This window comes from Pezoporus wallicus, unplaced genomic scaffold, assembly GCF_028554395.1.
Source record: "Pezoporus wallicus isolate ANWC-B61680 ecotype Strahan unplaced genomic scaffold, APGP_CSIRO_Pwel_v1 contig_2871, whole genome shotgun sequence".
Classification (NCBI taxonomy): domain Eukaryota; kingdom Metazoa; phylum Chordata; class Aves; order Psittaciformes; family Psittacidae; genus Pezoporus; species Pezoporus wallicus.
In genome coordinates, this window is record NW_026640775.1 from 3,623,946 (window position 1) to 3,650,072 (window position 26,127).

General features: G+C 40.1%; 3 protein-coding genes across 6 annotated transcripts in view; 2 read left to right on the forward strand and 1 right to left on the reverse strand.

Moving 5' to 3' along the window:
* The window catches only part of ALDH1L2 (aldehyde dehydrogenase 1 family member L2), a 31,843-nt gene extending 20,196 nt beyond the window's left edge, over positions 1 to 11,647 (forward strand). For both annotated transcript variants that reach the window (XM_057420552.1, XM_057420551.1), the window contains 12 exons: positions 898 to 1,025; positions 3,213 to 3,363; positions 4,076 to 4,146; positions 4,252 to 4,357; positions 4,732 to 4,819; positions 5,586 to 5,679; positions 5,922 to 6,018; positions 6,841 to 6,939; positions 7,669 to 7,834; positions 9,020 to 9,125; positions 10,234 to 10,433; positions 11,431 to 11,647. In XM_057420552.1, the coding sequence (XP_057276535.1) occupies positions 898 to 1,025; positions 3,213 to 3,363; positions 4,076 to 4,146; positions 4,252 to 4,357; positions 4,732 to 4,819; positions 5,586 to 5,679; positions 5,922 to 6,018; positions 6,841 to 6,939; positions 7,669 to 7,834; positions 9,020 to 9,125; positions 10,234 to 10,433; positions 11,431 to 11,486 (1,362 nt within the window). In that variant the 3' untranslated portion in view covers positions 11,487 to 11,647. The remainder of the gene's footprint in view (positions 1 to 897; positions 1,026 to 3,212; positions 3,364 to 4,075; positions 4,147 to 4,251; positions 4,358 to 4,731; positions 4,820 to 5,585; positions 5,680 to 5,921; positions 6,019 to 6,840; positions 6,940 to 7,668; positions 7,835 to 9,019; positions 9,126 to 10,233; positions 10,434 to 11,430) is intronic.
* On the reverse strand, positions 11,322 to 16,675 carry NOPCHAP1 (NOP protein chaperone 1). 2 transcript variants are annotated; one of them, XM_057420576.1, is made up of 5 exons: positions 16,569 to 16,675; positions 15,280 to 15,366; positions 14,894 to 15,030; positions 13,764 to 13,942; positions 11,322 to 11,500 (listed from the first exon to the last, which is right to left on the reverse strand). In XM_057420576.1, the coding sequence occupies exons 1-5, from the start codon at positions 16,627 to 16,629 to the stop codon at positions 11,497 to 11,499; spliced, it is 468 nt and encodes a 155-aa protein (XP_057276559.1). In that variant the 5' UTR covers positions 16,630 to 16,675; the 3' UTR covers positions 11,322 to 11,496. The 2 variants fall into 2 exon arrangements, with proteins under 2 accessions (XP_057276559.1, XP_057276558.1); XM_057420575.1 differs by lacking the exon at positions 11,322 to 11,500 and having other exon boundaries at positions 13,522 to 13,942.
* Positions 16,676 to 19,159: 2,484 nt separating this feature from the next.
* SLC41A2 (solute carrier family 41 member 2) overlaps positions 19,160 to 26,127 on the forward strand; it is a 53,123-nt gene continuing 46,155 nt past the window's right edge. The window contains exons 1-2 of one of the 2 annotated variants that reach the window (XM_057420559.1): positions 19,160 to 19,331; positions 20,565 to 20,696. The gene's annotated coding sequence lies outside the window, so the exon portion shown is untranslated. The remainder of the gene's footprint in view (positions 19,332 to 20,564; positions 20,697 to 26,127) is intronic. The other variant, XM_057420558.1, reaches the window with a different exon arrangement.

Here is a 26,127-nt window from a genome sequence, read left to right on the forward strand (position 1 = left end):
CACTTCAGCTATTACATAAATTTCCATACCCAGCTGTATGTTTTACTTTGATTTCATTCTTGTTTAGCTTTGCAAACAAAAAATGCTGAAGTTTAGTTGCTAAAGAAGTTTTTCTTCTAGGTTATTATATATATTGTCTGACAGTCATCAACTTCAGTTTTTAGTTTACTTTTTTTCACAAGTCTCACATTTTAGAGCAAGCATGACTTCAAAATGTCCCTTTAAATTCCCAGTAAGAAAAATAAAACTTTTCAATAGAAAAATGCGTACCGTTGCACATCAGTCCTCCATGTCTGTGTAATTGCCATTTAATTTTGGAGTAAATAAATTTTGTTGAATTCAGTGCCACAAATATTGTTGTAATCAGAAGTCAGACTCTGGTATTTTTCCTGAAACTCATTACAGAATGAAATAAAAGCAATAACAATTCTGTATTAGGATTTACAAGATGTGCATCATAAAATATCAGTCATCATAAAATTGGGGGGTGGGGGGGGTGTATGGTGGTTTATGGTAACAGAATGGAGCATTTCTAAGAAATGGAATATACTAAACTTTTTAGCATGTTTAGGTGTCAGATCATTATACCACATATGAAGACTTCCAACTTTTGTAATACCACAGTGGTTTCACACATGGAAACAGAGGGTGAAATCCAGTGGAATATCACAGCATCTTGCTGTGACAAAGAAGAAAAACCTGGGAATCTGAGTCCCTGCAAATCCTGCCACATCAGTTGTGGTTGAAGTTTTTGCAGCCTGACTCTGCTTGTGAAAACTACTGGGATTGAGGATATTAAGTATTTGCTTATACCCAGTCAAGAAGTTTAGGAGGAAGGAGTATCAGTCTGCATCCCAGCCTTTCAGTTTGGGCTAACACGATGGTACCTTTGGACAGGTAATAGCCAGTGTATCTTCTGCTTCGTTGGCTGATGTTGACAAGGCAGTGGCAGCAGCAAAGGAGGCATTTGAAAATGGTGAATGGGGAAGAATGAATGCAAGGGAAAGAGGGCAACTCATGTACAGGTATGTGAAGGGTAGCTTGTGTTCGTTTCATCTTCTTATATCTGTTTTGTTCCTCTGAAGAATTGTTCCATACCTTTTCTAAGTATGATGGATATTCATAATCCCACTGTCAGAGGAATCAGACTGCCAACCTAGACTGGTAGCTAAGGAAAAGGAGCAGGGGAGAACATGATCCTGCACTTGGGATACATGGGTCTGTGTTCCGCTGTAGTCAATGCAGCAGAACATTTGTACATTAATACTTGAACATTTATAGAGCTGTAAGACTTTTTACTTTAATACGTTAGATGTAATTCCCCTCCCCTCTTTTACCATATCCTTATGAACCAAGTAGATGTAATTAAATATATAAAAAAAAGAAGTATTCAAAAATGCCATGTTTCACAAAACACTGCAGGCATTTTAGCAAAAGAGATTGAAAGCTGTACTGAAAACTCGTCTCATAAGATATGTGATGAGGCCTCAGAAAAAGGCCTGCAGGACTTGTAAAGAAGTTGAGTAGTCTTTACAACAGAAAATGGGCAAGTCAGAACTCATATTAAAATTTAATACAGTTGAACACATAGATCTTTCATGAGCATGCACAGATTCAAAGCATAAATGAACTTGGGTTTAATTTGTACTGGGAGTGTATAGTGCCTGAAAGCCTAAGTTAACTCTCCCGTGAACAGAAACTTTTAAGGTCTTTGAACTATTGCTCTGTGTTTTACGCTTGCAAGATTTGCAAGAATAACTGTTGGGCATATGGAAAATGTAAACTCCCCTACACTGCATAGATTATTCCTAGATTAAATCTCTTCTTTGCTTAGGTGGCTGGCTCTCCAGGATAGCTAATACCAGAGTGTTAATGTTGCAAACCATTCCCAGTATGAATAATGTCTCTTTCTGGTCAACCTTAATTCAAACAAGGCCCCTTTTTCTCTGGCCTCTGCTCAAACTAGAGATTTTGTGTGCTGAATCGAAGAGGTTTGTACCATTAAAACCCTTAGCTCTACTACTTTGTCTCAAGGAGTCATTAATGGAAGATACTAAGCATGCGTTAAAATGGAACCTTCTCCTTTGCCCCTGACATGCTATATCCATTCTTTTACACACTACTGCTGATGTCCTGACCCGTATCTGGGTCTCCAAGTTAAAACAAGTATTAAAGAGTATTTTTCCACATCTCTGAAAATGCTTTAAATGGATAGAATTTATATAATGGAAAAATAGGTTTCACACCCAGTTTTGAATACTTTTTACAGGATCTAAAATGCACTTTGTTAAGCTCTTAAAATCACATGGGAGCATTAATTATATGCCTGAGTACCAAAACACAGACAGAAGCTTCAGAAAAACATTGATACATCTGTTTCACTTCCATGTGAGAGAGCTAAGACTGAATGTAAAAAATCATTCATGCAAATAGGCCTCTTTGCCTGGGCAGGGGACAGATAAATTTGCAAGAGCTCCTCATAAGTATATGTATCTTCTGTGCAGATGTTTTTGAGACACTCAGCTACTATTAACTCAATAATATTTACCACAGCCTTTCTTACACCTCGTTGTGTTGCTTCATAAATCTAACAGATGGAGAACTTGAGGCCCAAGTCGACTGTGGGATAGATTTTCAAATGCATATAAAATTCAAGTTGATTATAGCTTTGGAGCTATGTCTTTGGACATCTAGGTGCCTTTGAAGCACCTAGTATTCAAATATTTCAGTCCCAAGTTCAGACAATACAAAACAGCATTAGGAAGCTGGTTTCTCAAATCTTAAGCTAGGATCCCAAATACTCCTTCCTGGTGCTTTTATTTAACTGACATTTCTTACGTTACTGTGTATTTGCTTTCTAACCTACTGGTCTGATTTTCTATAACTGGCTCCTTGTAGTACACCAGGAAAGAAGTACAGTTGTTTTAATTACTATTTTATTTACAAAACCATAATTGAACAATCAGCTAAGCTTTCACAGTTCATGTTATCATCCAGTGTCTACTATAACCAATGTGAAGACATCTGCAGGCTTAATAGGCAATTGTTCAAGCTCTTACTGATACAAATGACCAGTGGCTCCAGTGCTCCACCTCAAAATTCAGTGAAAATGCTATTTTAATTACCAAATTGCCATACTAAATATAATTTTAGGGTATCAGTGGTTAGATGTAATTTCTTTTTGATGTGGATTTTTAACATCTTTATTAAAGACTTGCAGACCTGATGGAAGAACATCAAGAAGAATTAGCAACAATAGAGTCTATTGACTCAGGAGCTGTCTACACTTTAGCTTTGAAGACCCATGTTGGAATGTCTGTGCAAACATTCAGATACTTTGCTGGATGGTGTGACAAAATTCAGGCAAGTGAATTTGTAAAGGAAACAAACAATGTCAGTGCTTCTCTACCTTTTCTTTTTTCCTCATACAGTGCCAAAAAGCATTGTTAGCAAAAGTAATCAAGGAATTAAAAAACAAAGCAAAATTAGAGTTTTACCTAAAATGAGTTTCCCTAGCAATGAAAAAGGACAGTTTGCTTTCAACTGGAGAACATGGATTTAGAATGTGACTCTAAATATCTAAGAAGTTGGCTGAGGTATCACAGTGGATCTGCATGCTTAGTCAGGTCTTAATTATTCATGGAGTAGAATGTCATTATGGTCATCATGCAGATAAGTGCAGAGACTCATGAGCTATATTACATTCTGACCAAGGCTGGTGAGTTTGCCTGGTGGCACAGCAGGTGGCAGAGGTTCAACAGCTTTTCCTCAAGTATCTTTAAGATCCACAAGAACATAATTCAGCTTCTTTTTGTTCATCAGACCCTCACTTTCTGTTCTTCCATACTTTTGTTATCTATGCGTTTATTTCATCCCACTGAAAATCAGGAGTTGACTACAGTATGCATAGTAGGAAATCACACAGTAGAAGCAGCCCTGCCCCTTTCTCTGATGCAAAAATGCTTCAGGTTTTGAAGCCTACTCTGTGGCTTTCCAAAACATACTTACATGGCAAATATATTTGCAATAAAAATTATTGAACAGTACAAAGATTTGTCCCACCTCTGTATTTTAGGGTGCTACAATTCCAATTAACCAGGCCCGTCCAAACCATAATCTAACATTCACCAAGAAAGAGCCCATTGGGTAAGTATCACCTTTTATTTCTTAGTGATAGCCTTGACATACAGAGAAGCCATTAAAAAGCTGCCATCAAAAATGTAATCTTTCCCTGTTTTTCCCTACCTTAAGTGTCTGTGCGATTGTTATCCCATGGAATTACCCACTGATGATGCTTGCATGGAAGAGTGCAGCATGCTTGGCTGCAGGCAATACACTCGTGCTCAAGCCAGCTCAGGTAAAACTGAAAAGGAATATATAGGTGGCTCAGGTACTCCACTATTTGTTCAGGCAATCTAGCATTCTAGCCAATTTCACCCATATGACCTGTCATATGTACCCGTAGGTTGCCCGTGTCATATGTTTTAAAGTGCATGTAAAATAATACAAATCGCCATGACGATACAAGGTACTGATTGTCTTCAGTTCTGCTCTGATGGTACTCTCATTTTCAAGAATGAATTCTTTTCTGCAAGAAGCCATCACTTTTAATTTGTCAATACTGTGAGTAAGATGAGTATTGTATCAAAATTGAGATACATTGAATGAAAAAGATATCATCACACATTTAATTAAAATAGGAGACTTAACAACCTAAATGTTTCTGTTTAGGTCACACCTCTGACTTCCTTGAAGTTTGCAGAACTCTCGGCTAAAGCTGGATTTCCTAAGGGTGTTATAAATATTCTGCCTGGTTCAGGTAAATCTTGAACTACTCATTTTTATGGGAAGAGTAGGTCATGCTAAAACTGGTGAACTAGCATTTTACCTTTTTGAAGACCTATTACCTAAGCACTTGTGTCTTCACAGATAGTAGGCTTGCATCTGTGTCATAGAGAAATGTCACATATTTCCAGAACAGAATGGGAAATACCTGTTTGTCACTTGGCTCTAGCTAGTGGTAAGAGCTGTCAGCCTCCTACACCCTGTATAAGTTCAAACGAATAACATGAACAGTATGAAAAATAATGTATTACAGAGAAACATGTTTTATTTGATTTTAAAACTTCATTTTTTTCTCCTAATCTTATCATCACTTGAAAGTATTTAAATGTGGCTGTGAGACCTACAGCAAGCTGTTAAGATGCACTATAGGTTAGTAATGGTCCAAACCATGTTACCTGATGACACCATTTTCCTCTTTCCTGAAGAAAGAAAAGTGACAAAGTAACTATGTGGTAGGCTCTGTTATTAGATTATAAATTAGATTATTCTAACTACAGTGGAATATTAAGAAGGAAGTTCTTCAGTCCAGGCAGATGGGGGAATTTGGAGATACTAATGTGATCCAAGTTAACAAAAGTGAGATTTTTCGTAGTCATATGAATAAAGCTATAAATATAAATAAGGATGTGATATTATACTTGATTGACATATTGATAGCTCTTTCTGTGTTCCAGTGCTGCTGCTGCAGTAGTAAAGATATCTAGTACTGTCCATTTAAACCCGTTTCCTCACCCCAATAGGTGGTTTAGTGGGACAGCACCTGTCTGAACATCCTGATGTTCGCAAAGTTGGATTCACTGGTTCAACACCAACTGGTAAACAGATTATGAAGAGGTACTCTCAGCAGAAGATTCATAAATACACACTGCTCAGTCTAGTTCTCAAGTATCTTATTAGCTATATTGTGCATGTAGAAGTAATAGAAAAGTGTAATTACTTATGGCTGTTTACATTTATGTAAAATTCTACTATTGGAAAATAGAGGTTTATACATTTTCACTAGATATGATTAAAAGGAAATAATGAAATCAGCTATTTTGATGGGATTTTTATATAATTATTTATATTTTTTACAGTGCAGCCACTAATCTGAAGAAAGTTTCTCTTGAACTTGGTGGCAAATCACCATTGATCATATTCAGTGACTGTGAACTTGACAGAGCTGTAAAAATGGTAATGTTACTTTGACATAAAATATATTCAAAGCCTTTGTGATGCATCTTCACAGTATTGCAATATTCTTCTTGCCAAAAACTGCTGTAGGGAGCCCTTGCATGGAAAATCATGTAATTTGTCACAAAACAGACTCTTTTTCTACAGGATTTTATTTATGCATCACAGTAAAACTGTTCATACTGCACCAAAAAGGTAGGGATCAGTACTACAAGAAATACACATTAGAAAATACAATTAAACAAAGTATAGCTGGAAAGTATTGTCACTAGCCAAATTAACCTTATGCCTTTGCAGCAGCCAGAAAACTATTTTTTAGGAATTTCATTTGTCCTGCTTTTCTTTCCCTCACCTCCCTACCCCCTTGAAGAGCAGTATCAGCTATCAGCTCTTGATAAATAAAAAAGAACAAACTGCATGGGGTCTGAATTCACATTCTTGAAATAGAGTTAGGTAGTGTTCACCCAGATACATGTGACTTTCAACACAAGCAGTATGGCTCAGTGGATTAGCAGTTTTATATTCTCTGGTGGTGCTGCCAGCCCTCTTCTCTGTGATGCTGCAGCAGGTGATTCTGTGGAATGCTGATGGAAATGAAAACACCAGTGCTAACTAAACAGGGTTCATCCTGAGACATCTGTTTCTGTGGAAGTGTCTTTGCCAGTGCTAAGATTAGTCTGCTTGTTTCATTGTTGATGTCCCTTTACATAAAGCATTATGCTTTAAGGGTCACAAACACAGAATGTAACCCAAAGGAACAGAATGAAAGGGAGACTGAACAGAAGGATGCATATAAATATTAATGTTTTTTTCCCTGATCAGGGTATGGGAGCAGTATATTTCAACAAAGGAGAAAACTGCATTGCAGCTGGCAGGCTGTTTGTGGAAGAATCAATCCATGATGAGTTTGTTAGCAAAGTGGTAAGTTATTGAAGGACTAAAGTTTAAGCAGATAATTTATCATGGCACAAAGTTTCACTATCACAGACAGTTATTCTTTCATTAATAAGAATAAGCATTTATTCTTATTTTCAGTTGTTTGATTTTTCATTATTGCTTGTGATAGGCAAGGCTTCTTCTCAGGAACCTCTTACAGGTTAAAAGGAAGGCACTGATGGGAGGTATTTTCATCAGTAATGCACAGATAAGTGACACTGAAATAGATATTGCACCTCTCTCTGGTGATATTTTGTATTTGACTATGAAAGTAAGATAAAAATAATTACTGAACTTAGGTCAATGTGATTGAAGGCTGCTGTGAAGCTTAAAAAAAAAGGCACAGCTAGAATAAAATGAAGGTCATTATTGAAAATGCACTGTACTGATGGGGAATTCATTTATTTAGCTCAAGAACAGGAAATCACTATCATAACTCATTTACCACTGGTAAAACCTAACGTTTTACATGCCTGTCTTAATAGCAGAAGAGAATGAATACATGAAAACAGCATCCAAAACTTTCAGAACATCATGAAACATAAGACAAAGCCTCATTTTAGAAAGGAGGAGCATTCCACCTTCTAAGAATCCAGCCCTTTAAGTCTTAGAGTCCAACTTCACAGCACAAAACCCGAAGCATCCTCAATCACTGGTCATTTTAACAACTATTTGCTATGTTGTGTAACTTCATTTTAATTGGGTAACCCATAGGTGGAAGAAATAAAAAAGATGAAAATTGGTGACCCACTTGATAGATCCACAGATCATGGTCCACAAAATCACAAGGCACATTTGGAGAAGCTGCTGCAGTATTGTGAAATTGGAGTAAAAGAAGGAGCCACTCTAGTGTATGGAGGAAGACAAGTTCGTAGACCAGGTAAAATACTGTTCAGAGGTGTTTGGAACTTCTATACTTGAAACAAAAGCCATCATGATTGTCTCTGCTGCATTATGTGAAGTAGCAATATCATGGGAACAGTACCAGGTAAGCCCAAGATACCACTTGAGAACAGGGTTTTCAGGTCTCATATTAAGAGAAGCTCTGCAACTGAAGCGTAACATATAAAATTGAATCAGAATCTAGTCTGTACAAGAATCTTTTCCTCATCTATTCCTGTTTTTTTGTGAGGCACTGAGGCTTTTTTTGCTACATCCTTGAACTTTCAAGTGCCATAAGTATATCCATTTAGACCCCACTAACACTAAAGCTGACTGAGGAAACTGCTAGCAGAATTTATATAAGGTATTATTATCAAACCCCCTTTTTGCTATATAGATAATATGTAAGTTTAGTAGACAGGCAAGAAAGCACTGTTTTCTCATGGACACCCGCCCTTTATCCAAACATTTGCATCAGAGTTTGAAAACACTTGAATCCCTAAATAAAATTAAAGTGGAGATTCATAACTAAATCAGTGTAACAAAACTAAATGGGAAGTCCTATGGAAAGGGGCAGCATTTATATAAAATCTCTGGAGTTGATTTTGCCCACTCAAATTGGAATACACTCACTCACCAAGATGTAGATGACCAGGATATAACACCAGGTCAGTTTGTGATTGTCAATGATGTGCTAGCTTTTGGACAGATCCTTTGCCTCAGAATTTTCTTTGCTTGAGCATCTATAAATCATATGCAAAATTGTTGCCCATCGTCTGTTTTTCTGTGTTTGGAATATACAGATCTTAATGGCCATAGTCTATCTGCTCATAGGGTAACAAGAAAATCAGTGGCCTCTGTAGCATGCTGTAACCTTATCTTCTTGCTGTCAGAATGCATGGTCTTTGCCTGAGGAGTCACCTGGGCTGTGGCACACAGACCTTCTGGCCTGGCAGGAAACAACTGTTGCTCTGATCAATACAGGCCATTCTTTCACCATTTTTCTGCTGTTTCTCTGGTGCTTACACACACACATTCATACGTGATTCACGTCAGTCTTGATATTTTCTGTTTGAAGTCTCAAATTATCTATGAGCTCAAAGTATGGAAAAGAGGTGGCCTGGACAGCAGAAACTGGGAAATGTTTTCGTCATGCTGGAATGATGCTCTGTCCTCTGTTTAGGTTTCTTCATGGAACCCACTGTATTCACAGATGTTGAAGACCATATGTATATTGCCCAGGAGGAGTCCTTTGGTCCTGTGATGGTGATCTCTAAATTTAAAAATGGGTATGCTTTCCTCTGGTTACTGTTAGAAACTTTCTCATTTTCATCCTAAGTGTAGAAATGATAGCATACGTAGTACAATTTTGTTAAACCTTGTTAACACCAGCCTGGGTCCTTAGATCAGCTTCCAGCTAAATTCTGAGGAAATACCCTCTGTAGTAGGGGGTATCCTGCTCCACATCAATACAGAAATAATGCTGTTAGCAGTGCATGACAGGATAGAATGCAATTGTAACTGCCAGTTCTTAAATAAGCCTTAGTATTCAGTGAAACCTTTTTACTGACACTGATGTGGTAATTGCAGCAGCTTGATCAAAGTAAAATGTGTATTTTTTACAGTGGAATCACTTATTTTTCTCTGTCACAAAAGACTACATTAGCATTGTTGTGCATTGTGTAACATTGGCACATTACCATTACAAATGAAAATTCCTCTGTATACTTTGTAGGCTGGCAGTTTCAATAGCTTTCATTCCAAATCATAGGAATTGTTTTACACACAAGATGAGATTAAAACCCTATATAGAAACTTCATGTAACTACTTCCACCAGGTTTAATTTTCTATAGTTTGATAATGCAGTTAAGAACCAGCCACATAGATAACCCATTACATCCATAAATTATGCAGGGAGATGAGACACAAACAGAAAATAGCACCCTGAACACGGCCTGGAAAGTTGTGGCTTGATGGAAGTCCAAGTTTCAGCATTTATTCTCCATTAAGTTATAACACAGGACAAAATTTTAGCAAACTGATTCATAAACTGATTCAAAGCCAAGGTCAGCTTCCCAAAGTGGTTTTGTATTGCTCTAATCCCTAAACAGTACTATAGCTGAGCAAAGTTGGTATGTGTACTACAACTTTCACATTTCTTAGTGACATTTCTGAACCAGTGACACGTAAGGTTGCGAGCTTTACAAGTTTGAAGCAAGCGTATGAGTTTCTGTAGATCTGTCATATTAACACATTGATTAGTCCTTAATTAGTTGACTTTAGAAAAGATAACTGGAGAAGACTGAGCATGAGAAAAGCTTCAATGACACTGAAGGTGGGAGGCTGCTAACACTTATTTTGCCTAGTTGCAATTCAGTCATTTCTTTCCCTCATAGGGACGTCGATGGAGTGCTGCGACGGGCAAATAGCACAGAATATGGCTTAGCTTCAGGAGTTTTCACAAAAGACATAAGCAAAGCTCTCTACATCAGTGAAAAGCTAGAAGCTGGAACAGTTTTTATTAACACATACAACAAAACTGATGTGGCAGCCCCATTTGGTGGATTTAAGCAGTCTGGCTTTGGGAAAGATTTAGGTAAGTTGTTCTCTCCCTCCTTCATCTCTTATCTGACCTTACCTGTGTAGAGTCCACCTAATAAAATGTGAGCGACAGACACATTTCCTGCATCTCCTACATTCCTCCAACCACAGTAATCCTCTCCCATCCCTACAATATTCTGCCTCAGTGCCTCTTGTTCAGCCCTCCCTGTACATCTGTCCAATAATGCTACAGCACACAGAATATTCCTCTCCAACTTCTCTCAGAGCATTCACATTACAGCTTGTCCAGAGCTGCGTACAGGTTACAAAATGCTGCCAAGCAGCAAAGGTATTGGCCAAAATCTTTCCTTTTCCTCAGAATGAATGCTATTTCAGCTTTCTCTTCTGAATTTCTAAATCCATGGGAAACTTCTATGCCTTAAAATGTTATCAAAATTTGCCAATAGCCCTGAAGAAAGATGCATTTAAAAAAATCTTTTCAACACCAGCTTTAAAGCAAGTGAAGTTTCGTCTTTCAATGAAACTTTACAAGTCTGGACAGATCAGGCCTCATAGCAAAGAAAAAGCAACAAAAAAAATGTTCAGTGACTCAACAGATTTTTGCCTTTAGAATCTCTAGCAAGTATCACATTTTCTGAAACCAAAATGAGTAACAGTATCAGGAAAAGAAAGACTACCAATTTCTACAAGCTTCTCTACCCAGAAACTGTAACATAGGCAAACCAAAGTTCATAAATTCAACTATGAGCCCCCAGTGACTATCTAGAGACCACAGCTGCTTCAGTTCCACCCAGGTGGCTGCTTGTTAAATTCCAGCTCCTTGTTTTTTCCATATGTGTTGGATTTGGCCTCTTTTTGTCAAACCAGTTCTGTAGATCTCAGTGGAGGGTAAGTCAATGAGTTTCCATTGTTCCATAAGGACTTTTATACTGGCTAAAGAATTTTATTCTTTTTCTTAATAATGTTACAGTGACTGACAACATTCTCTCCTTTAGCTGCTATGCTAACTGGTGAATATTGTGCTTTTATAGGTGAAGAAGCTCTTAATGAATATCTCAGAACCAAGGCCATCACTGTGGAATATTAAAGTAACAGCTTCACCTGGAAAGTAAATGTTCAGCAGTCTGAATCTTAAAGAAGCACTTAATATCATGCCTAGGATAGGCCTTCTGCAGTGCTGTAACTAAAAAACAAAGTAAACCCCATTCCATGGATAAGTTCCTATAGATCAAGCCCAAATTTTAGTCTCGCTGATAAAGCATTTGAAAACGAACCTGAAGTTATTTAAATTATGCAGCAGCAGTTGTTAGTGCAATTCCCCCCCCCCCCAAAATATCAAGTACACGGTTTAGTTTATTTTTTAAAGTCCAACTGAAGAATGAATTCTTACATGCCTACTTCTTATTTGTGTGAACATATTTACACAATCATTTAAATCCTTACTTATCAGGTTTCTTTTGAACTAAAATACACTGATTATGCCATTTCTGTGATAATGAGTTTAAGTTTTACAGTAGCAGCTGAACATTCTGCTCTGGGATTCTTCAGCAGTACAGAAAACCTTCGTGCCACAAGACGTAAATCAATGCAAGGAAGTGCACTTACTCTGATCTTTGTATAGTAAATACAGAGTTCAACATTGGTGTTAAACTATGCATATCAAGCTCAAGTTACTGAAAATATTTTCTATCTTCTTGTTGATACAGAATGTGTGATTCTGCCTGTAATTTGAAAGGTGGTTACATTAACAGATTAAAATCACTTTGTTCACATGGACTCTTACCACTGATTCTTACAGCATGATTATTACTTTGTACTTCACAATTTTTGTGGGGTCATTTGTTTTTTTTTTCTGTCTACAAATTCTCTTGTAAAATGACTGAGTTAAGATGTTGGCTTTCAAGCTTCTTCAGTTTGAAGGAAATTTTCCATAGAGACCTCACCTAGCAAACTAAGCATACTAAGACCACTTGCCCTTCTAGGAGTGCAACTTCACTCAAAGCTTACCCTGACCTGTGGGCTTGCCATTTAAAGTAGCAGTCCCATTCTCTGATTCCCATCCTTTCTTCACTTACAACATTTTGTGATTTAATCAGTTAATCCTAGTAAATCAAGCCCCTTTTCTATTTTTAAGTCACATTGTGAAAGAAAGACCAGAATCCTTGTTATTTCTTATCACAAATAATACAGAAACAGATATTAAAACTATAGCTTTAAGTATGGGATTCAAAGTAAATTCTCTAAATAACTGCAGTTTTCATGTCATGACATCAACATTTGAGGAAATACAATATAGAAAACTTTAACGGTGTAGAGGATAAAAAGTTCCTTTAAGAAACAAACAATGACATTCAGGAGCACAATAGATACTTCTGAAATGCAAACTATTTTATGTTGTAAATAAAACAGCCCAAATAACTATTTGATCAATCAGAGGTAAGTATAAATGAGACATACTTTCACTGATTCTAGTTTTCACAACTGTTTCAAGCTAACCTAAGTATAGGCCATCTGAAAATTTAGCTTTTTGTTCTTCTGGCAGTGACAATTGTTAATAAAATTGAGAGGACACGAAAGTGGGATACAAAAAACATAGCTTAAAGCAATTGTAATACCACAGCAGCAGACTTGACCGTTTAAGTACTGAGGGTATCTGCACTACATCCACAAATGTTCCAGACATGAGCTAGTAGCCTACCTATAATGACAGGGCCTTCAGTGCAGGCAGAAAGCGTAAGTAATCCTTTGCTGACCTCTCTTTAGAGCCATGGCTGTCCTTACCCATGCCAGCTCATCTTGAAATACTCACCTGTTGCTTCAGTATTAACAGTCACTGCCGTGAACGCAATGTAAACATACCTCTATCGCACTTCAAGAAACTGTTTAATATTGAAGCATTGTCCACAACACTTCACGGGACATAGGATATAAAAACCAAAGCTTTTTTCTTAGTTAACTCTTCCCTGCCCTTGAAGCAAAAACCTCTTCCAGCACACTACAAAAATCTTCCTTCAACAACCTTTCTTCAACAAAGCAACAGAATAATTTTAACTAGTTCTAAGTGCCGCAAATGTTCGCTGCTTTCTTAGTCTAATCTGCTATGAAATGAACTTCCATGTTGCTCAATGAATAAAAACATACTTAATTCTTTAGAAATCCAGCCTGTCTCAGTCATGAGTGGATCCTAAATTGTCCACCATGTAAACTATAGCATTTCACATGATCCTGAGGGATGCTACATCAGGAAACAAGGTGTTTTTTAAGGGCCAAATCTTTAAAGTAAGAAACATGATTTGGGGTTTTCGGTGAGTTTGATTTGGTTAATTTATTTTAATTTTTTTTTAGTAAAATAAAATAGATTTACTCGTTCACTTTGCTGTCCAGAATTTCTATTTTGCCTTTTTCTCCCTTCTTTTTAGGAAACTTAATGTTGTCTATTGTCACTTCGCCAGCTATAAAGTCATCTTCAGATTCAGAGTCATCTTCTGAAGTTAATATCTCTTCATCTGTATCAGAATCGCTCAGTTCAACTACAGCCACATTCTGAGGAAAAAGACCTTAGTTAGCACATTACACATTTCTGCTGGCTTCAATCATTTGAGTAAAACATAAAGCAAACACATAAAAGAGACTATTACCGTAAGAAAACCACAACCACAATTAGACTGACTTCTGAGTTCTCGTAGGATTATGGCAAATATCATTAACAGATTCCTAAATATTTAAAATATAATTTATATTGCTCTTCAGCAAATACAAGGCCATTTCTTCAGCATATACCAGCACTGGGCAACCTACTGCATGTAGGCTGGATGCAACCTACAGGAACTCTGAATCCAACCAGTGCCCAACAAATTGTTCTGACAGCTCACACCCCAGACTCCAAGCTGCCTGTTTCCACCTTTTTAACTTGTGGGTATGCAGGCCTGAAGGCATGTCTGGGACATGCCCATATCACATCACCTTCATACTAAGATTTTCTTACATGAGCTTGTGGCTGTAAAACTTCAGTTAAAAACAGAAAGAAAATATTGATGTAAGTAAATAAGAGAAATACCAGCCATAAAGGATCACAGCACTAACAGCTTTTCTAAACACAAGATCTACGAGTCCTAAAACCACCTACAAAGCACAGCTGAAAGCCAGTTATTACTCTTATAATAAAGCCTTCTGATATGCCTTAATACTCCTTCTTATCCAGTTTCTAAAATCACACACAAGACATATAGAATAAATTTGTGACATAATTTTGATTCAGAATTGTTGATCCAAATGTTGTCCTATTCTCACCTTAAACTACTTCATCCCCAGTCATTAAATTCTGCAAGTGTGAAAACCAAGTAAATTTAAACCAAAATAAGCTGTATCTATGTTTTGAATTTGCAAATCGTGGACTAAAATAGTAAAGACTTGGCCTTATCTATCAAATCAGCTCATTCTAAGATCAGATAATTATTTTAATCACATGAAATTTTATGAAATAAAATTATTTACCATTTCTATAACTTTTTCTGTTGCACTGTCTAGATTTTCAATATCAAACTGATGAGCTGGTGCTGTAACCATTTTTCTTCTTAGCTCATCATTTGCATGGGCCATCTGTGGCAAAAAGCTCTGTACTCGGTCCAAAACTGAAAAAGAAGTAATTATCACATGTATATAAACAAACATGCACATAAGTTTATACAGTTATACCTCAGGAATATAAGCATTTAAACAGATTCCATTTCAACTGCAATTTCTAGCTGCCTACCATATTAAAGATGTTTAAATTACATTAATTTAAACAGTATTCAATTTCCCAAGACAAACAGCAAAAAATTAATGGTGTGACCAGCAGGATCAGGGAAGTAATCATGTGCTCATCCCCCTGTACTTACGGCTACTCCTTGGCATCCTCATTGTCTGTAAGGTTGTGGCCTCCTTGTTGCTGCATTTTGATCTGATCAACAAAGTTTCTTCCAGCCCTGGAAACAAATAAGTGAATGTTCACCTTCATCAATCACAAATATCACATTTTAACTGTGAGGGTCACTACTGCTCTGCAGGTTCAACACAGAATTAGACAAATTCAAGGCAGCAGAGTTATAATGAGGCACTGCAAGGCCTAAGCAGGAATATACCCCCTAGCATCCCCCCCCTTTAGGTGCAGACACAGGGCAGTTACAAGAACAGGGAGTACACAGTGCGTGAACTAACAAGTTTAACAAGGCCAGGCTGAATGGGGCTGTGAGCAACCTGGTCTAGTGGAAGGTGCCCCTGCCCACGGCAGGTGGGGTTAGAACTGAATGACCTTTAAGGTCCCTTCCAACCCAAATCATTTGGAGATTCTATTAAGTCCTCTGCAACTATCATCTGCTACTGCACTTAGAAGAAAGAATACTGAGCTATGCAGACCACTGGCCTGACCCTGCAGGTCACTTCATTGGGCTTCAACCGTTTTTGAAGTCTTTGTCAAGATTTATTTAGTGACAGTTACCAATGCACAGATAAACTACCTGTGATACCCCACAGCAAACACAGTGAGGTAGCATCTAACATGTGCTACTTCACTCATTTAAACCCCTTCCCTTACGTCCGTGACTGCGGTGGCCGCCAATGAAATGAGGCCAGAACAGTGGTGCTGATGACCCAAATTAACCGTTTCCGAGAGTAGCGCCGTAAAGGCCAAACTATGTAGGGGAAACGCTGCATTAGACAAGTTCTTACACCGTCTAACTGAGCCATTGGCCCATTATCGTTAAATAAAGCGAAGGTTTACTTCCTTGTAACACTTCTTTATCCTCACAGAAATGCTGTTACTACTGCGCGTATCCACTTAACGTGGCTTTCCGCTGTATTCACATCTACCGCAGCAGCACTGCCTGGGAAAGGGGCGCTCCTTCAAAACACGCTGCATAAGGGAGCGAGCACCGGCACCCCGCCCGCCTCCTCGGGCTGCCCGCCGCTGGGCGAGGCCCGATGCTCCCCGCAGGCCGAGCCGACACCTCGATCCCCGGCTCAACCCTCCCCGACCGGTGTGTGTAGGGCTGGGGCGACTGAGCCCCGCAGCGCCGGTCCCGGCCGAGAGGTCGGCGGGGGGGGGGGGGCACTCAGCGTGGAGAGCGGCGCTGCCCCTTCCGGCCCGGCCCGGCCCGGCCGCGCTCCCGCCGCCGCGGAACCCTCTCACCTCCTCGGAGCCCCACGGCCAGCAGCTCCCGGGAGGCAGCCGCGCCGCCATCCCCCGCCATGCCCCGACACAACCGGAAACGGAGCCGGGCCGGGGGCTCGCCCCGCAGCGCCCTCTGGAGGCCGGGAGGAGCAAAGTCGCCCCAAAGCCGCGGCGAGGGTTTAGCCGCATGGGGCTCGACGGCGTTACCGCCGCTCCTTACCGTGTTCGGTAACCGGCACAGATACCTGCAGTCATGTAAATACGGGGTTAATAATGCGGAAATGAAAACAATTATTGGTACAAAGACAAAAAAAGAGGGTTTTAAAATCTTTACGGAACGATTTGGCATGAAAACTCCATCTCATCGCCCGGAGGAGAAATGAAACCAACCCTCAAGCAGGTAGCACTGCCTGAATGGCTGCCAGCTGCTGCTCCTCTTTGAAAACCTTCCCGTTTTCACTGTCACAATTTGACAAACGCACCTAAAATTAAACGTCCGGCCCTGAGGGACTTTCAATTATCTCTTGGAAAGCAGCTTGCACAACCGCCAAGTTCAGCTGACACTGGCCACCCTGTTGCTCAGGATTTGCTCTCCAGTTTCTGCCCCTGTCTGTTTATAATGTGAAACTGCGAAAAGAGAACTGAATGCTTGATGTGAGACAAGATGGGAAGTCCAAGCCAAAACAGAGAAAAAGTAGTAACCAGGGGGGTGGTGTTTATATGCCCTCATTGCAGAACACAAGGGAAGAAACCAAAAATCAGATCCCAGTATCTTAGAATTAACAAATACAAGGTTAGACATTAGGAAGAAATTCTTCACGGTAAGGTTGGTGAGACACTGGAACAGGCTGCCCCATCCCAAGCCCAGAGCAGCTGTGGTTGCACCATCCCTGGCAGCGTTCAAAGCCAGGTTGGACAGGGCTTGGAGCAACCTGGTCTAGTGGAAGGTGTCCCTGCCCATGGCAGGGGGTTGGAACTGAATGAGCGTTAAGGTCCCTTCCAACCCAACCCATACTGTGACTCTGGGAGTACAGAGGAAACCTTCTGCAGGGCCTCAAGCAAGAGCCTACCCTGCTGCTTTCCCACCAGCCTGTCTCAAAACAGTGTCCTCTGTCACTTTCCCTTGGGATCACCTTCCTTTGGGATGTACCAGGTCCATTCCACCAAATTTTCAACCCAGTTTGCACCTTTCTACCCAATGGTGCTCCAGGATTTCAATTTTTCTGAAAACCTCCTGTTGCTAGCTATGCTGCCCGAAAGATCTCAAGGACTTTTGGCCACAAAAGTAACTCTTGCTGAATCTGCACACAGCCCAGAGTAACAGCGTGTGAACCTTAAACAATCTATTTCACACATGGATATTACGTGATTTCGGTAGAAGATGTGACATAACACCATCTAGGAACCTGTAATGGGGACTGATGAAATGATTGCCCAAGATCACCGACAAGGACTTGGAAAAGCCAGAAATAGCGCCCTCAGGTGCTGTTCCCAAACCTCAGCTGCACAGTCCAACCTGCCGGCAGCACCAGTGGTTATGATCTTTATCTGTTTTACAGGGTGGCCCAACTACATATCCACACGTGAGCACACCTGAAGCATGGATATGTGTGGCTGCTACCAGGGCAGGGGACAACAGCACCCATAGCCCAAATTCCCAACAAATGCAGGCTTGAGGCAGCATCTACCACTGAACTAATAGTGCAAAGGTTTGGGCTCCTTCATTTATTCAGTGCTATATTGACCCAAGAGTTCAAGATGATGCTGCGTATTTCGTTACAGTAGTGCAGATTGTTTTGGCCCCAGTCACAGAATCTGAGAGATCTCCTCAGAGAGAAGGAGGAAGAGAACAGTGATTTCTTGATGGTGACAGCAGCCAAGTCTACAGCATCTTTTTTCCTTTCTATAGACAAAACAAAAGGCAGCTTGGGCAAATCACCAAGTGTTGGCCTACCATGGAGCTAGATGCTGTGGGTATGTGTGGAAAAGCAGAGATTTAAGCACAGGTAAAAAAAAACATTAGAAGATGTGCAAGAAGATGCCCCATTCCTAGCATTTTTCAAGGCCGGGTTTGACAGGGATTTGAGCAACCTGGTGTAGTGGAAGGTGTCCCTGACCATGGAACTACATGATCTTTAATGTCCCTTCCAACGCAAACCGTTCTGTGATACGATTCTAAATAATGCTAGTAATGATAATAAATGCACAAGTTTAGCCAGCTTCACTGTTTTAATGCATTGATATAAAGTGTGTCTCAAGACAAAGAGTTTTTGAGGACTGGTTAAAAGCACTCAGCAAGGCCTTGCCTCTGTATTTAGTTCAATGCAGGCAGTTGATGTCTACAGAGTCACTCGCAGACTTACGCTAAAGCACTTGGTGTTGGGCACAGCGCACGCAGCCTAGCTGGGCAAGAGCGAGAGAACATTCAACTGACCCAAATACTGAGATCAGCCGGATTCCTCGGGAAGCTATTTTTAGCCAGCTGGCAGGAGAATGCCCTAGTGCTGACATTCTGGAGCGAGCACAAACCAGCAACTCCAGCGCTAGGTCGCCACGAGAGCTTCTCCGACTGGAAGCGAAGCCGCCCGGTGGCGGCGGCGGCGGCTGCTGCGCATCACGGGCCACATCATCGCGGGGGCCGCCCGCCCTCCAGCCCCTTCCGCGCCTGCTCAGTGGCGGCGGCGCTCACCTAGCTCCGGAGCTGTCACCGCCGCCGGGCTGCTCCCTCCCCACCGCAGCGATGGAGCGGGACCCGGGGCCGCCGCCATCGCCCTCGCCCAGGTGAGAGCAAGGCGCGGCCTGACGGGGGCGGCGGCGGAGGTGTTAGGGGAGAGGGGCTGGGGTGGGCTGGCGACCTGCCGCCCCGGGGCGAGGGAGGCGGCGGTGATGGGGAACGGCGGGCGGGAAAGTTTCCTCCGGAGCGGCGGAGCTGCCAGGCGCCGCCCTGCAGGCGCTGCCCCGGCTCCGGTGCTCGAGGGGACCGACCGCCGCGGTGCGCGGTGCGGCTCACCCCGTCCCGCCCCGGGCCCTGAGGAGCCCTCGCAGCCTCTCTCTTGCCACCCGTACCGCGCCGGTACCCTGCCCTCCGCGGACCCCCGCAGCTCTTTTCAGCATCATGCGCTGCTCCAGGTAGCCTGGACAATGAGCCTTTTCTTCGGCTTCGCTGTGTCTGCGCAGGATCTGTCCCGCGTTTCCAGTGGCACTGATTCCCTGGCCTCTGTACGTCCGTATGTGCTCGCATTGCTCTTCCCACCTGGCATCTAAAACCAGGCCAGAATCTGTCACCGCAGATGCGCCTGCGAGACAAGCGTGGAACTTGTACGCAAATAGCACACATGCAGACTAACACCGTCATCTATTCTTGTTTACAAGCATTTTTTGTTTACAAGCATTGTAACTGACATGCAGTGGTACACTGATGCTCTTTTCATGCTTTTCTGCCAAAACTAGGAGCTTCTCGTGATTTACCTTTCTTTCTACTTTGTAATTAATTCTCAATTAAGTTGAGGTTGAGGCTGTGTCTCTTTAATTTCAGTGAAATTAAATTAATTTAATTTCAATTTAATTTCAGTGAAAACAATAATTTCCTCCCCACCCACCGCACTGTCCAGGATGTGGTTGTGTGTCTTGTTCGTTCACATTTGGTCCTAGATTACAGAGCACACTGCATTAGCCAGGCTCTAATAAGCAGAATGCATAAAATTAAGTAGTTGTTCAGTCATAGTGTCAGGAACAAAACATAAATACAGGAAAAAAGTCAGTTCATGAATCTTTTCTGGGTAGAGTCCTAGCAGGATTTAATAGATAACTGACATCCTGAGCTGTCCTCACTTTACTGGTTCAGTAATGCTGGTCGAAAAATGAGAGCAGGTGGGAGGACCTGTTTTGGCAGCATTCCCTGCATACACTGCCTTAAAGAGGTTGTGAAACCAGAACCATAAATACTACAGTATGACTGGTAGACACTTCAGAAGTAGAAATAACAGTGTATCATTTTCTTTTCAAATACCTCAGGATATTATCCACAGAAAACAATGGGAAGTCTGTATCCTAGTGCCTCAGTTAATAAGCAGTTCATCCCTCCTTGGTGATGACAGTGGAAACCCCTAATCAGGATCCCCAACAGTACAGTTAGGACTCATCCTGGTAAGTACGTCTTGCTTACTTAATCTAGAGGGCTGTATTACCTTATATTTCAAACCTTCCCACCTGCCTTTAATGGACTGGATGTGATTTGCCTGGTATTTTTCATGTTGGTATTCCACTTGAGTGATTTTACAACCTGACCACATTTCACAGCTTTGCTGCCTCATTTCTGGCTCTGCTTTGGCCTCTTCTAACTGAGTTGCCTTAAAAGTGCATAGGCAAACCAAATCTTTTTCCTCCAGCTGCTTTTGTCTTCCCTGGGGCCAAAATCGAAAGCTGTCATGCTCAGGAAGTAGAATGCAGCAGCCCCAACCTTGTCTGAAAACAGAGCCTGGGGCTGGCAGCTCTTTCAGCGTCTTATGTTCAAGAAGGCAACTAGAGGTTCTTTAATCTGTTGGGGTTTTCTTTCCCCTTACTATTTTACCTTTGTTTCTTTTGCTATTGATATGACCCACAACTGCCATACTCTAAACACAATGTTAACCAGTTTACTGCATAGTATTTAAGCAGTGGTATGTAATGCCCATATATCTGCCTTGCATGCCACATTTATCGAATTTCAGCATGTTTTCCAGTCTTTAATACTCAACATTAAGTACCTGGTATAAATAATCTTAGCTCGGGGTGCCACCTTGGGTTGCAGATGCTATAAAATGGTTAATTATAAAACAGTCTGTTTATGATTCTGAGGTGGTATGATGCATCTTTCACTTTTGACTGATAGGTCCACTACAGCAATGTAAATATTAGCCACAACTGAGATAAGGATGTCAGTGTGATACCGGGAATTGTATGTATACAACACACAGTAGTGGGAAGAAGCGTGCAGATCCCTGTATCACCCATGTAAATTTTAAAAGAAGCCCCCACCCAAACCTCACTTTTCAAACTTTACAGAACCTCAGAAGTGTTGAGATCAGAAGGGGTCTCAGGAAACTGTCTATTCAGCCACCTCTACTCAGTGTAGGATGAAGCAGAGCAGGTTGCCGAAGGCCGTGTCCAGTCGGGTTTCAAATATTGCCAAGGATGGAGTCACAGTAACCTGTTTGAGCCAGTACTGAAGCATGCTTATGGCAAAATAAATAAATGCATAATTAAAAAGCACATTTTTCTATGTTTAAATGTAATTTCCTGTGTTTCAGTTTGTGCTCACTACCTCTCAGCCTTTCATTGCAAAGGGTCTGGCTTCATCTTTGAAGACAGAAAAACAGTCTTTGAAACCAGAAAAGAATCCAGCTTAATCTTTGCTTATTATGGCAAAATATTAAAGCTCAGTATTTCATTAATGTCTCATATTACTTTCCTGAATCCCTTTCCAAGGACTGTTCTTGTACTGAGAGATGTTTTTCAGACAGGCATGTTTAAGCTATTGTATTTCATTATGAACTACCTAGCAGTGCAGCATAGGGATTATTATTGCTTTAAAAGATTACCTGTAAAAAGTATTTGTAGCTTTTAGGAAAAAATGGGATTTGACTATGGTGTGATGAGCTTTGGATCCTGTGAAAGCATGCAGTATTATTGACATAGGTGTTATCTTTTGATTTTGTTAGCCAAATGGGAAGAAATCAGAAGATTAATATTCCTGGACCTAGATGTTGATAAATATTTGGTTTAGCCTGCCATAGTATTGAACTTACAAGTTTCATACCCAATTTTTTCCCCTCCCCCTTTTTTTGAGGGTTCTTACAATAAAAAAAAAAGGTGGTTTAATTACTAACTCTTTTTATGCTTTAAATAAATTATCAGGAGTCTAAACACTGTATGATCAAATTTAGCTTTAGAATTCAGTCCCCTAATCATTCTAATTGTAGATGTTCTTTAAACCCTGGGAAAGTTAGAAGTACAGAAGCATCATCTTCTACCCATGCTCTTGCCAACATAGTTTCAGACACATCCATGATTCAGTTCTCAATTTGTTTGGGTAATAATGAAGACTGTTCTTGCGGCGGCTTCCTGAACAGTTGCATTTTCTTTGTCGTGTTCATCTTTCTCAGATGAATCAAGACCAATGAAGCCAACCAAAGGTGATGGACGGAAAAATGTGATAATGATCAGGTGTTCCGTTTCATAGCTGAAGCATCTGAGGTTTTTCTAAAGCAGCTATCCATTTCCAAAAATCAGCATCTCTTTCAGCTCATGGTTCTGTTTTCCACATCTGCTTCTGCCTGTCTCTTTCACACATTGTATATATTGTCTCCATGTGTATTTTTTAAACTGCTGTGTACATCAGTTGTATAAATCATTATGGGTAAAATTGGTTTGTTATTTGTTGCATTGCTAAGTGTCTTACTTCTCGGGAGCACATCTTTGCAGGACTGTTTGTTTATGCTTGCAGAATTGAGAGAGAGGTGAATAATATGCAGTAATTGTTACGTGATATAAAATGCGTGAAGGCAAAGAAGAAACTATTAAAAGTAGTTACTTAGACAATAATAAAGAAATCTGGGCATAGCTTGCTATTTTGTTTGTAGGGACAAGATGTCCTTTCACTTCATATATAACATGCCAGGTATGATAAATTTGAGGCTGCTTCTTGGTTTCTCAAAGGATCTTTGTCTCTTTTCCTTTTTTTAGTACTTCATCTTTCTCTGTAACCTCCTGGTTGTACAGCAGGAAACCAGATTCATTTATCTTCCTACAGAATCTCGGAATGGGATTTCTGAGATTTTTACCGCCTTTTCTTCGTATGAGTTACTCAGGTAACTCAAGAGCTTGATTCTTTAGCTGGCCATATCTTTTGTAGCCAACACAATAAAATCAGCATTGTTCTTGTCAGTGACAGAGCTTCTTAGGAAGCTCTTGTCCCTGAGATCATACTGTTCCTTAGATGGTTTGCTGCATTCTGTAGGTAGACTCCCCTCCCCTCCACAAAATACAGCAATATTAGAATCCTGTAACTCAGGATTATTGCATCAGATGACATTTGGAAAATTGTCTTTGTTGGAACAGGGTTTTAGAAATGAATAGTTACATTCACAAGGCTTTGCAGTTGTCTCTATGCTCTGAAGAAGTAATTATTCTTCATTGTATAATATAGTTTTCAATTTCTCTCCTTAAATTCTCATTTTTCAGCATTTATCATTAGCTCACTTTTTGTCATTCCAAGTCTTTTTGGTAGGAAAAACCTAAATGGCTGTCATCCAAACTGCTTTGTACTATTTCAACTGTTAGCTGTCCATGCCAGCCTCATCCTCCCTTTGTAACTTGCTAGTTGACTGGATCATTTTTCTGTTGCTCTTTTTTTCCCTTTTCTTTGTTAACACTTTCTCATACTAAATGAAACCACATCTTCCCCAAAGATTTGGTTCTTAAAAAAATAAAGTAGTAAAAATGTAAAAGGAGAAAAATCCATATGTTAGAGAGATATGCATCATTAACCCAAATATTTTTGGCCAGAGTTCCAGACCAGTGAGTAATTTCCATGAGTCACTGGTCTAGCACTCTGGTGATGTGACTGGAGGACATGTTGGAGAAACCACAATGAGAGCCAGACTCTGCCTTGTTAAAGCTATTGGAAAATGTTCTCAATGTATTCCCCTGCAAGTGAAATAAAATCCTTTATTTGTTACTCCTCTCCTCAAAAAAAAATAACACTACCCCCTCCCCCCCCCCCAAAAAAAAAAGCAGTTGAGGATGCTATGAGTCTCGCTGCGTGTCTTTCATCATGCACATTTTTATGTCTTAATTGTACACCCCATACTTGAAGTCCATCATGAAGTTTCTATAATCTGAATGTTTCTTGTGACCAACTGAAGCTCAGTCAGCAGATCTACAGCTTTTTCCTCTGCCATCTTCCTAAGTAGTGTGGCACTTCCTGTTGTCATAAATCATTTGGTAGCCTTCTGCACCCTAGGCTATACCCTTCCTGAAAGCTGAATTTTCCTCAGCTTCCCTGAACTTCTTTTCCATTCATCTTAATCCTTCAACCCTATAAAGCTCTTTGCTTTTGTCTTGGAAGTTGATAATAGTTAGGTTGATAATTTAATGATACATCTTCTTCTGATTTTCTAGTTTTTATGTACTATTTCTTTTCTTTTACATGGATAATGCCACCGTTGGGTCAGGAAGAAACAAAATTGCCTCGCTGTTCTGTCTTTCTGTAGCACTTAACAGAGCACCATTTTGGCCTGTGGTTAGAGCTTCTCTGGAATAGCAGCAAAAATTGTTTTGTTATTCCTAATTAAAGTGTGTGGAAACCAGAATTGAAGCCTAGGAGGTTTTGTGCACTTATGCTAAAAGGTTCAACATAGCACAGTCTGTTACAGAACAGCGAAAGATACTGCAGGAATCTTGCTTAGTTAAATTCCTCTGTCGGTCTTGTGGATAAAAGTGGTTCTTCTTGCAAAACTTGACTTCCTTCTCAGTGAAGCAATAAACTCCATTGTAACTTTGAAAGCATTCATTTCTTGGTCAGAGGTCCCTTGGATAAAGCAATTGGTAGATTGAAAAATCTTCATACTGTGTCTGAGTCATCTCCTCTCTTGAAAAAACCAAACCAGGTAATTCTGTGAGCAGCAGGACTTTTGAAGTTGACTTGCCATATATATGAGTGAATTATCCTGACCAATATTTGAAGATGTCTTACAGCAGTGCCACAAATCTGATTCTCTTACAAGGCTGTTAGTTACTAAAAGCTTTGACATCTCTACTCTCTGTCAAATCTATCTCAGATATATCCAGAAATCCATCCCTAAACTATTCTATAATTCTGTGACTTAAAAATACTGAAACAGAGGGAAGAAAAGTATAGGCATCATAACACAAACTGTATGATCTCAGGAGCCCAGTTTTCTTAGGAAGCATAGATATAAAATCCTCCAAGCCTGAACTATTTTTATTTCCTGCAGTCTGTAAAAATATGCTTCGCAGCTTTGCATAGATACAGTGTCTCAAGCTTGTGTTATCCCATATCATGCTGGTATAGTCTGCCTGACCTTTGTTTCTGTGTTTATGCCAATCATTTACTTGTATTCATGGAGTCTAGTAATAAATACCAAAGCTAGCAAAGTTTCAAGTCAAATTAAGACTGTTTTTAAGTTACCATAACTCTTATCACGCTATGAAAACTGAAAATTCCTGTTGGAAAGTAAAGTGTCTTCTGATGGAAATGTCAAATGATGTGAGACTGCCAATATATCATCGTTAAATTTTCTACCACAATGGCAATTTCAGAGTAGAAAGAAATGCCCATTAAATGACATGAAACATAAAAGATAAAAGATCGTATCTGTGTGATTTGCAGAAAGCAAATCAAACTGACCACGTCTGCTGCTAATATTGATCTAATAATTATATTTTAGTGTTTACTAGACCTCATAATAACCAATCTTTCAGGAAATATCTGCAACCTACACCACATACAAAATTAAATTAAACTAAGATTTTTAAACACCTTTATTGTAATTATCTTGAGTCCTAACCCTTTTCT